Source organism: Alosa sapidissima, chromosome 10 (assembly GCF_018492685.1).
Source record: "Alosa sapidissima isolate fAloSap1 chromosome 10, fAloSap1.pri, whole genome shotgun sequence".
Classification (NCBI taxonomy): Eukaryota; Metazoa; Chordata; class Actinopteri; order Clupeiformes; family Clupeidae; genus Alosa; species Alosa sapidissima.
In genome coordinates, this window is record NC_055966.1 from 33290707 (window position 1) to 33302274 (window position 11568).

General features: G+C 46.0%; 1 protein-coding gene across 6 annotated transcripts; it reads right to left on the bottom strand.

Moving 5' to 3' along the window:
* Positions 1-6200: 6200 nt before the first annotated feature.
* On the bottom strand, positions 6201-11154 carry LOC121720188 (oocyte zinc finger protein XlCOF6). Of its 6 annotated transcripts, none has more exons than XM_042106144.1 (5): positions 10892-11154; positions 10592-10634; positions 10036-10493; positions 8683-9620; positions 6201-7853 (listed from the first exon to the last, which is right to left on the bottom strand). In XM_042106144.1, the coding sequence occupies exons 3-5, from the start codon at positions 10478-10480 to the stop codon at positions 7350-7352; spliced, it is 1887 nt and encodes a 628-aa protein (XP_041962078.1). In that variant the 5' UTR covers positions 10481-10493; positions 10592-10634; positions 10892-11154; the 3' UTR covers positions 6201-7349. The 6 variants fall into 6 exon arrangements, with proteins under 6 accessions (XP_041962078.1, XP_041962077.1, XP_041962074.1 ...); XM_042106143.1 differs by having other exon boundaries at positions 10889-11154; XM_042106140.1 differs by having other exon boundaries at positions 10592-11154.
* Between the last annotated feature and the right edge of the window lie 414 nt (positions 11155-11568).

Genomic DNA, 11568 nt, shown 5'->3' on the forward strand with positions numbered 1-11568 from the left:
CAGATCCTCGGTCCTTAGATCGAGATTAAGAGATCAAGATCCTTAGATGTGACACAAATTATCTTTTAAAAATCCATATACTTTGTACTTTATTGCTCTTTCAAAATTAAGTATCAAATCAATGCTCTTCCATTCTTTCAAGCTCTTGTCTTTTTTACCTTTAGATAAGTGCCCCTATAAAAATCAATGGTTACTGTCCATTTATAGTCCTTTTCATAAAAGACTTTGAAGTTACCTTTAAAACAGATACAATGAAGTGTACCTCAAAGTAAAAACATGTGGTCTTTTTGGATTTGAATAATATTATTTAAGATTAGTCACTGCTGAAGATACAATGGTCAATATTCTTTCCCCAAGCATACCTCCCTGATGTCAGTGACATTGTCACGCTGTTATGTGTCTTTGGTCATGGCAGTCATGAAATAATCAGCTAAATCAATCATTTCACTGAAAAGTGCAGTTAGGGACGTAGGCCAGAGAAAGATATCAACCATACAGACTATGGGGACCAGGTGTAAAACAGAGACATGGTTCTTTGTGAGTGCTATAAGTGTTTGTGGGTGTCACAACCAAAAATGTCTGTCAAGCTGATGACTTTCTCTGATGGTTCTGCACAGTGCTCTTCATCCAGGCTTCTCTTCAAATGGAAAAACTATTTACGGAACCATTACTGTTTCTAGAGGGCTGACGTAGAACCGAAAACAGCTAGGCCCATTCAGATTAGATAATGGTATGAAAAAGTTGTCCATATACATTATAAAACATCACTAGGCCTATACTATGCGGCCGTAGAATGTTGCAGCTGCAGTCTGTCTGTGTGTGTTCTGCTTTTCCTGTATTCAGGTCCCGCCTCCTAGCCTGGAAAAATCCAAACTCATTCACGAAGTGAATAGAGTCTGGTGACTCACGATTGGGATTCACTTCCAACACTTGCATCACAATGGGCGATTGGTCAGCCTTATGCCAATCACATTGATCCTCAGAGATTCCTAACGTTACTTCCTACTTCGCCTAAACTTTACAAACTGACAATAAACAGCATCGACAGTCAGGAAACAATGTATGTGGGTCTACCTTTGCTGTAAATAAATTTCAGAATTTTTCCAAATGGATTTTCTGATGTTTGGAGGTGTTGCTGCTACTGTTCATCACAATAAGTTTCGGTTTCGTCTTCCCCTCTCGTCGTTGATTGGCCTGACATTTTTCTTGTTTGAGGGAAAAGGTTATGAACTATGGTGTTCCAGACTAGATCTGAGGGATCTGAGGGAAAAGATTATGAACTATGTTGTTCCAGACTAGATCTGAGGAAAACGGTTATGAACTATGGTGTTCCAGACTAGATCTCCCTGAAAGAAGATCTAGGTGGGCGGGGCCAAGGAACAAATGCAATGAACTCTATTAACTCTATCCAAGAACTCTATTTCCGGCAATCAAGAAGGACCTCCTTCTTGATTGCCGGAAATAGAGTTCTTGGCTGGGCTGATTGGGCAGCCCTTAAGGCGGGGATCACATTAGCCAGCGGCAAGCGGCAGCGGCAATCGTAACAGAACACTCAGACCATAATAAGTTCTATCTCGTTCCTATGGTAACACAAATGGTTTGCCTTGAATACGCTCGCATTGCGCTTTGAAAGTTGAACCAAATTCAACGCTCAGCTTCTTCAACGCTAGCGTTACACCAGCGTTGCCACCGTTCCGCTGCCGAACCATAGAGAAATATAGAAAACCTGCGGCTTGCCGCTGGCTAATGTGATCCCCGCCTAGAGGGCTCGAGATGGCGTCGGGACAGGGCTTTTGGGCCCAACAGCAGATCTGTGGTTGTGGGAACTGTGGATGGCTGCGTGTATTGTGTTGTGTTGTATTGTGTTGTGTTGTGAGTGTGTGTCCGTAGCTGCTTTAGCTGTGTGATAGTGGTTGCATGGTCATTAGATCTGCTCATGCCTAAAAACTACTGTTGTAGTGCGTTCGGGATCGAAAATAAAAACTACTTTGATGTAGTGTGTGCCTGGGTCGGCAAATCTGCTCCCAGTGAGGAGAGTGGTTTCTTTGTAGCATGTGTCGGAGATTACAAATACTGGTCTATGTGCCAGTGTGGGCCGGGGTCGGCAATCATCCTCCCTATTGGTTGAGGGTGTTTGTGTCTTAGCTTTTACTTTTAATTTGGTTTATTTCATACTTAGTTTTGTTACTGTCCATTGTTCCGGCACCTTCTCGTCTGAACTTTTATTTTGATTTATAAATAAACCATTCATTTTGTTCATACATCCTTGTTCATGTTTACTTTTTCTCTTAAACTCGTCATGCCTTCGCATGCCCTATGGAATTAATTATGGCAGGCGTAACAAAACTATTCCTCCTTCATTCTTTTTGCTTCATGTGAGCATTTGCTTCATTGCATTTGTTCCTTGTATGTTATTCATCAGGGTGGTTCTACACTCTTTGCAAGTCATCTTAATTTATTTTTTACTTCCATGTTTGTTAACTGTGTTTCTCTATCCTTTGTGCTTCTGAGTCTCTACACCACCACACGCAGTAACTCTCTATTCCATCCTCCACCTCCATCTTCTCTTTTGCCCCTTTCCTCCACCACGAGTTCAACCACATCCTTCACAAGCTCCCCGTTTCCTCTGCGGCCTTCTCCTCGCCTCTCCACTCTTCCTCTCCCTCTTCCTCTTCATTCCCACAAATCCTTGCCTCCTCCACCCGTCTCCACTCTATCCGCTCCTCCTCCTCCTTCTCTCTCTCTCCCTCTCTCCCTCCCTCTGCCGCTCTTTCCCCTGTGATAAATGAGGCTGTCTGTTGGGTGCAGTTCATATTTACTGAGCAGGGGTGCGCTCACTGTCAGCTTGCCTCTCCCTCCACAGCTCTATCGCCACGCTAAATAGACAGACAGAGCAAAAGGTTAGGCTGGGGGCGGAGGAGAGGAGAGGAGAGGAGAGGAGAGAGGGATAGTGAGGAGGGGACAAGGAGAGATGGGGGGGGGGGCTTGGAGTGGTCGCATCGCCATGACATAGCAGCCGCAGAAGCCTAAAAGAGTTACCTTTGATTTCTGCGGAAGGACTAGAGGAGAGGGTTGAAGTGGTCAGCAATAAAGGCTGATATATAAAGAGAGTTGGGTTTGTTTGTGTGTGGGTTTGCAGGGCAAATGCAAATGACAAACTCCTTCATTCACTTCTGTTAACTATTAACCCCCCACCCCCCGTACCACACACCCACACACCCTCACACATAAACACACTGTCACTACCTGGACCACTTGCCCAGTGCCTCTTCATAAGAGATCGAAGAGGGGAATTTCTCCATCACAGCTCCGGGCCATTTAAGCACGCAATCAAAGCTCCAGCCATTAGTGTCTCTTTTTCTGAAAAAGAAAAAACAGCAGCATCAAAATGATATGCCACTTTATCTATACCCACACGCCACTTACGCACACACACAAACAAACAAGCACAAATGTAAGCGTGCAAGCACTCTCCATCTCTCTCTCTCTCTCTCTCTCACACACACACAAGAGGTGTTTATAAGGACCATAAAAAAAGAAAGTGGTGTGTTGACCTGTGCGTTTGACCCCTTCATGAATGAGAGAAGTGGATCTGGGCTGGCCTGAGCCCAAAGGGACACGGAGCGGAGCATCGCAAAGCCCCTTCAGGCCCCCGGCAGACGCTGCGCTCTTCCCACACACACTGACCCCCAGGGCCGTGCGGTGCCCGAGGCGGCGTAGCGTGACGACACCGGTGACACCGCCACAGCTCTTCAGCAACGTGTTCCTCCTTGCCAAATTGACAAAAGCACAGACTGTAAATATGGCGAAAATTGGATGGCGCAAATTACACACACTATATCCATGGCACGCCGACAAAAAACAGACAAGAGAAAAGGGGAGAAAAAAAACCCAGACAGACCAGATTTTTATAGAATCCAATGTTGGAGTAATTCAATTTTCACCCTGAGCCCAAAAGCCTAGTGGCTGTCAGTCAAAACAAAAAATGTTTTTGTAGGTCATTTCAGATAACATGCGACATCCTTGTTGATATAGGCCTATATAGTACTTATAAAATGCAATATGTTTTCCCCTTTACTCTTGATATGCCTTCTGTTATATCCCATTACAACTTATCACTACAAACATCGTAGGCCTAAACACCAAGAGGTCAAAGGTAGGTCTACTGACTGAAATATGGAAAACGACTCTTAAAGGTCACATTTAACAATTCATATGGCCTTGAAATAGACACACAGTTACATAGCTCAATACTACAGACCATACCGTACATATCTCCAGCATAACAAAAGGTGATGCTTTTTTTAAAACCACACAAGGTATCAAGGCAAGGCATGTTGAACAAACAGCATGGCTGCCAACCCCCTAACTCCCACTTCCCCCCAAAACACATGCTTATTTATTCTTGGAGAGGTTCGTTGTGGAAGGTGTAACATGCTCCCTGTGTGCCCTCAGGCCCGATCAAAGAGCGGCGTGTGTGTGTGTGTGAAAGAGAAAGCCAGAGAAACAGATGGCACCGCTTCTCACTTTAAATTCCCAGATGTCTCGGTGGACAGCTATCTGTTTCCCCCTGGTGCCACAAAGAAGGAACTACTCCCATTAGTACTCCCTGGCGACGGCCCCGGCAGGGCAACTTATCTGCATTAAAGGCAGCTCAAGGGGACAGACGGTGTCACATCCGCCCAATATGATTGTAAGCATAAGGACGGTGACGTGCCGTTAAAAAAATCTCCATCGGCATTTGCCCTCATGTTTGGAGGATGCATATTCTCTTTTCCCCCCTGATGACCTGATCTCGAACTGTCCATCTTCCTTCAGTGCTCCATCGAAACAACCAAAAGCACATTTGGTGCGCAATCCATCTCAATTTTTAAAATCTATTACCTTTCTTTGTATGGCCCGCTCACCCCTGCGCCCGATCTTTACGAACCGCGCTGTTCCAACAATTATTATGACTACGGCAACATACACACACTAGAGAGAGAGAGAGAGAGAATTAAAGAATACACTGTGCCCATTTATCTCTTCAACCCTCCCCCTCACGAAGACATCAGGCCTAGTAAATGAAAAATGGACACGCTTTAAGAAGTATTGATTCTAGCTTTAAACAAAGGTACACTCAATATTATTTAGCTCTAAATACATCTTTGTTATCTGTGTTGGAGTGCCAGTTACGGCCCTGTCCTCGTAATCACAGACATAAAAATAATAGGCCAATTCCACATGAATTAACCGAGACAGGCTTGTTTTGGGGCCTTGACCGAGTGATCCATCTCCGTCTAGTCGTTGGGAGAGAGGATGTTTGAGAGAACATCTGAGGGTGTAGGTGAGTTTGTTGCCAAACTGAGCAACGTTATTTTCCTTTTAATATCAGGAGGTCTTAATTGCATAGCACAGAAAGCTATATAATCAGGAATTGCTCTTAACATTAACACAAACAATCATAAGCTTCAGGACTGAGCCTATTACAGCATGAAATAAATATTATCAGTGAAGCCTAGTAACTAATCATATTTATGATTGGCCTATTTAATGTGTATTTAGCCTATCAAAACAGTAGAGGCTAATAAGCATGCAATTCATTTGTTTTGCTTGATTTGAGAAGAATGGAGGTATTTACTTCAAAATAGCAAATTTGAAGAGATGCACAGCTGATATATCAGACTAATGAGATTATCCTCATCTTCCCATCTCATCTGGAAAAAATTAAGGAGACAGGCCCTTTACCACACCTCTTAAACTAACAGTTTAATGAACAGATGAGATAACACATTTTAACATTAAATGTCTTAAATAGCCACAGAATTTATTTCATGATTGGGCCACTCATCAGTGAATCAGTGCTTTTGTATACAGTATAGACAGTGACTGACTTTGTTCCCTAATTTGAATGATGGGTTAAGTGCAAAATCTAAAAGTCTATTGGCTATAGAGCAAGGTTTTAAGTGCAAACATCACTGGGTCAACTCAGCAGATAACATAAACAAAGCACTTCGTTCATTCCTTGACTATGCACATTGCTCTTCAGAGTTAAATTAAGTCTCACTGCATAAGGTCTATGGTTTCAATATAACTAGGGTTAAGAAAAGAGCAGCATTACAACTTTGACTCTCACCTAAATCAATTAATTGACAAATACCAAATGCATGACAATCCTGGTTGCTTTGTAAACAATAAATGTGAAACAAGAACGAGAAAGAGTTTGTACAGAAAGCTTTCCAGCCTTTCATATTTATTAATTTCATGAGCATAGATACAATAAAAATAATTAATGAATTAACACAGTCATCACTTCTCTTTCTACCCCAGCCTGTCAGGAATAAATTACACATCATTTGGATACTACCTGCTATATGAAGCACACTGTAATCAAAGCCATGGATGTCATATCTCAACATTAATCATAAGGATTTAGCCATGTGAACGGTATATGAAATGACAGTTGATCACTAGGATGACTGACGTATCAAGCTTTAAGTCAGTCAAAAGTATCTTGCTATGTGGCAAATTAACAATCATCTCCAAATGTGATATTTTAAAACAATCAGTACTTTGGTATTCAAAGTGATCACTGTCATGCAGCGATGGGCAATAAAAAGCAACACCAAAAATGTGAGGAAGTTGACCTCAAGCCTAATCTACTTAGTTTACGTAACTGCATTGTAAATCATCGTAAATCTGTGAATTTACATTTTCAATCCACTTTCCATTTCATTGGTGATGACCGTTACAGGCATCCCACCAAATCTCACCTTCCATCGTCAGTGGACTAGGAAAGGCCTAGAACATCTGTGATCAGACAGGACACAGAATTGTGAATGGACTGCACTTATATAGCGCGTTTCTACTCCTACGAGCACTCAAAGCGCTTTACAATGTCTCACATTAAAACCCATTCACACACACTCATACACTGATGGCAGAGGCTGCCATGCAAGGCAAGGCCAACCTGTACATCGGGAGCAGTTTGGAGTTCAGTGTCTTCCTTAAGGACATTTTGACAGGGTCAGGAGAAGTAGGGTTCAAACCAGTAATCATCCAGTTACTGGACGACTCCTCTACATCCTAAGCTACCAATGCCCTACTACAATGGCAATGGACGGTCAGTGATGGTCAGCAACGGACAGTGAAATTGCTTATCAGCAATCTAGTCAGTGATCACTTCATGGATTAATTGTCACTGTTGTTTAAGTTTATTTCAGTGGTATTAGTGTCAGTCATAACCTACTGAAGGGTGCATTTAACACACAGTCTTGAATCTGTCCAAATAGGATGCATTTCTCTGTTCTTCCGTCCTTGGGTGTCCGTAACATCAGGATAACCGCTGCTCTTGGCCAGCCACTCGTCCCTCAGTGGCTTTTGCGGACATGCCCACTCAGGTGGTGTGCCCGGCTGAAGGTGAGCGGGCAGTGCGGGCACAGGTACGGCCTCTCGCCGGTGTGCGTGCGCATGTGGGTCTTGAGGTGGTGCACCATGAGGAAGCCCTTGCTGCACTCCTGGCAGGTGTAGGGCCTCTGGCCCGTGTGGCTGCGGCGGTGCTTGCCCAGGTCGCCGGAGTTGTTGTAGCGCCGTGGGCAGTCGGGACACGCGTAGGGCTTCTCGCCCGTGTGCGTGCGCCGGTGCTTGGTGAGGTCGCCGGACTGGGCGAAGCTCTTGCCGCACTCGCCGCAGGCGTACGGCCGCTCGCCGGTGTGCGTGCGCTGGTGGTTCTTCAGGTGGGCCACGCGCGTGAAGCGCTTGCCGCAGGCCGTGCAGTGGTACGGACGCTCGCCCGTGTGCACGCGGAGGTGCTTCCTGAGCACGCTGGCGTCGGCGAACTGCCTTCCGCACTCGCCGCACTGGTGCGTCTTCTCCTGTGAGAGAAAGTGGAATAGAACATTACGTCCAATATTCCAATATGTGGTTTAATGTTCTGCATTTCTCATTAGTAGGTCACTTTGATACTAAAAGTATGATTGTATGTAATGACTGTATGATATCTGTACTGTCCCTGTGTATATCTGTGTGTGACTGTATTTAGAGATAAGCGGGAATATTATGACTTTGCAGTGTTTCACTGTTCTGCATGGCTGCGTCAGTAGCTATCTGCTCCGGATTGCCAGGTTGCCACTAATCAGTGTAGTCCACGTGAGATGGGATGACCAACGCCATCTCCCGTCAGCCTGGAAGGATACTTAAACCCTAACTATTTCCTTGTCTAGTTAGAGCAGCTGATGGATCTTTAGGTGAAGTCATGCTGTCTCTCCCTTGATCCGCATCATTGTAAATAAACTCTGTTCCTGATTTTTCATACTATTGGTCTGACTGGGTCTCTATTACTGGGTCTGGGCCGTGGCCTACTGGTTAGTGCTTCGGACTTGTAACCGGAGGGTTGCCGGTTTGAACCCCGACCAGTAGGCACGGCTGAAGTGCCCTTGAGCAAGGCACCTAACCCCTCACTGCTCCCCGAGCGCCGCTGTTGTTGCAGGCAGCTCACTGCGTCGGGATTAGTGTGTGCTTCACCTCATTGTGTGTTCACTGTGTGCTGAGTGTGTTTCACTAATTCACGGATTGGGATAAATGCAGAGACCAAATTTCCCTCACGGGATCAAAAGAGTATATATATATATACACTCTTTTATATATATATATATATATATATACTTATACTACTTAAATCTATGGTATCAAAATGACCATCACCTGGCTGTGCGTGCGCTGGTGCACACGGAGGTTTCCCATGACGGCGAAGCCTTTGCCGCAGTCGCCGCAGCGGAAGGGCTTCTCGCCCGAGTGGCTGCGCAGGTGGTTGCGCAGCTCGGTGCGGTGGCTGAAGCTGTGGCCGCACTGGCCGCACGGGAAGGGTTTGAGGCCCGTGTGCGTGAGCAGGTGCGAGTTGAGGTGCGTCATGCGGCCGAAGCGCTTGGCGCAGTGCGGGCAGGCGAAGGGCTTGAGGCCCGTGTGGATGCGCGCGTGCTTGTGCAGGCTGCTGTTGTCGGCGAAGCGCCGACCGCAGTCCGAGCACACGCACGGCCGCTCGCCGGTGTGTGAGCGCGCGTGCACGCGCATGCTCTGCACCGTCCGGTAGCCCTTACCGCAGCTGGGGCACCGGAAGAGCAGCTCCTTGCAATCAGGGCTCCTCGTGGCCGGACCCTCGCTGTCCGCCTTCGCGTCGTCCATTTCGTCTCTCGGCTCGGCCGGGGCTCCTGGCGGCGGGCAGTGGTGCGGGCCCTGGCCCCACGTGCCGGCGAAGCTCTTCCCGCAGCGGGCGCAGCTCAGCTGCCCGTCGCTGCTGACCGTCTGCAGCCGGTGCCAGCGCCGACAGTGCTTCTGGAGGCTGGCCAGGTAGTGGAAGGAGCGGGCGCACTGTGGGCAGGTGTGGCGCTTGCGGGGCGGCGGCTCCAGGGGCTTGGGGTGCGCCTGACGCTCGTGGGCCTGAAGCTGGCGCAGGGTGAAGAAGCGGCTACTGCAGTCGGGGCACTGGACCATCTGGCGGAGGCCCTCTGGCTCCTCCGCCGCCTGCTTCTCCAGCAGGGCATGGTACTCCAGCTGATGGGTCCACTTCAGGTGCTTGTCCAGGTAGGAGCAATCGGTGAAGGACATGGAGCAGTGTGGACACGGGAAGAACTGACCAGAGTGGACTGTGAGAGAAGAGGGAAAGGATGAGGTTAGTCACGAGTATACACTTATAGCCTATTCACATTCATTTCTTTATTTAAAGTTGAATAGATAAATGGACACACACACACACACACACACACGTTCTCATGAAAGCACGAAAGTCCTTCTATGCATTTAAATTAAGAGAATGTTTTGTCTTTGTCAGAGAAGCTGTGCCAGTTTGTTTCAATAACAATTCCATCTTGGGTGACCCTAAGCAGCCCTTGGAAAGTTTCCATACAAACTCCAATAATTTAGAAAATTAGGAGATTTTTAATGTGTAGTGTGTATGGGACATGTTTTAACAGTTGTGTTAACCTGGACTCTAAGGGTATTAAGGTTTGGTCTGTGATGATTCAACTGAAATCATGAAGTCTGAATTCACTTCAGTCCTACCTGTATCCGAGGCTTTACCATCCTCAGATGCCTCCAGCTTGATGTCTTCATCCTCTCGCTTAACAGGGCTTAGATCTTCCTCTCCTGACGGTGAGATCTCGAAGTCAGATTCTGGCTCTGTTTTTATTTGCATAGCCCACGTCTCGCAGCCCGGTTCTTGCTTGGGAAAGACAGGTTCCGAAGGACAGGGCTCTGCAGATGTCGCCTCTTCTTTGATTGACTGCGTTTCATCGTGACTTGGTTCTTCTTTAATTTGGACTCTGTCAGAAAGGCTACAGCCAGCACTAGCCTCTGTGTATCCAGGGCGTTTGGTTTTGCACTCGACAAGTTCATCTACTTGAGGCAAGCGTTCTAACTTCACAAGCACTTCAAGATTGTCTTTGTTGCCTGTTATCCCATTCCTCTTGTGGGAGAATGGCTTCTTTTTCGCCGAGGTGACTTTCATTATTCTGCTGGACCTTATGAACAACGACAGCTAGCTACTGCATGTTCCCTGCACCCAATTTAATAAAACTGCCTATATGACAGATAAACACGACTCTCTAGTTTAGCCTACCTTAGTTAATGGTCAGTCCTCCTTTAAAATGGATGGTGTTATCCTTGAGACAAGAAGGTTAGAAGTAAATCGTGCGTATCAAATAACAAGGCTACACAGAAAATAACTCAGGTCATTGAAACTCGACACGACAAAAAACAGCTTGAAAATTAAGTGTGGATTTTAGCACAGAAACATATAGGTATTGCCATTCTGTAGCTACTAACATTAAGTAGGATTAGCTAGCTGAACAAAGTCTTATTGTCTGTCAGACAGACTACTGATCTGTTTTTAGCATGCAAGTATCCAATTTCTCACAACCAGTCTTGACTTGTCCTCTTGCAATGATACTGGAAAAAGAAACGCCATCTTTCAACACTCATAAGTCTTTTTGGTAACCGTCCCTTTGCGTTCATGTAATAGTCTACCTGGCCGAATCAGTCAACTAAAAACCTCCTTGACACTACCATCTGATCAAGTGTTGATACCGGAAGATCCTTCTTTGCTTGCGTCGCGTCTCACATTACGTATGTGACGTTCAACCAACCACGTCGTTCTGCTGTCATGACGAAACAATTTAGCACTGAAAAGCCAGTCTCTGAAAAGTAGAACGAATCGGTTGTGTTCTGCAAATGCCTAGTTCTATCTGGCGTAGAAATAAAAACCATTCCATCCACTCTTCTGCAATCCACTTAGCTTATTCTGCCGGCGTCTCACATAATTCATTGTGCACTCAGTCCTGGAGATGCAAGGGTTACACATCAAGAAAAGTTGCTACATATTTAGCTAATGTGAAGACGTGTCTCTCTTCTTCCTGTCATGTCAAATGTTCTTGGGAGTGTGGTTTTCGCCATGCCATTACATTCTCTCCACATTAATTGCATTTAACCACTATGGTTTGAATAATTCAAATGACGTTCATTCAGCCTGTCTTGGCCAGGACAGGACAGGACAAGTCTCATGATGACCTCACCACTGTGCCTGAAGGATCTAGGGTC

Bases quoted from the DNA above. Each gene is read 5' to 3' on its own strand.
- LOC121720188 (XM_042106144.1), bottom strand. From the start codon at position 10,480: ATGAAAGTCACCTCGGCGAAAAAGAAGCCATTCTCCCACAAGAGGAAT. The intron at 9,621-10,035 runs GTAGGACTGAAG...CTTCTCTCACAG, and splicing joins TGGTAAAGCCTCGGATACAG to TCCACTCTGGTCAGTTCTTC. The intron at 7,854-8,682 runs GTGATGGTCATT...TTTCTCTCACAG, and splicing joins ACCAGCGCACGCACAGCCAG to GAGAAGACGCACCAGTGCGG.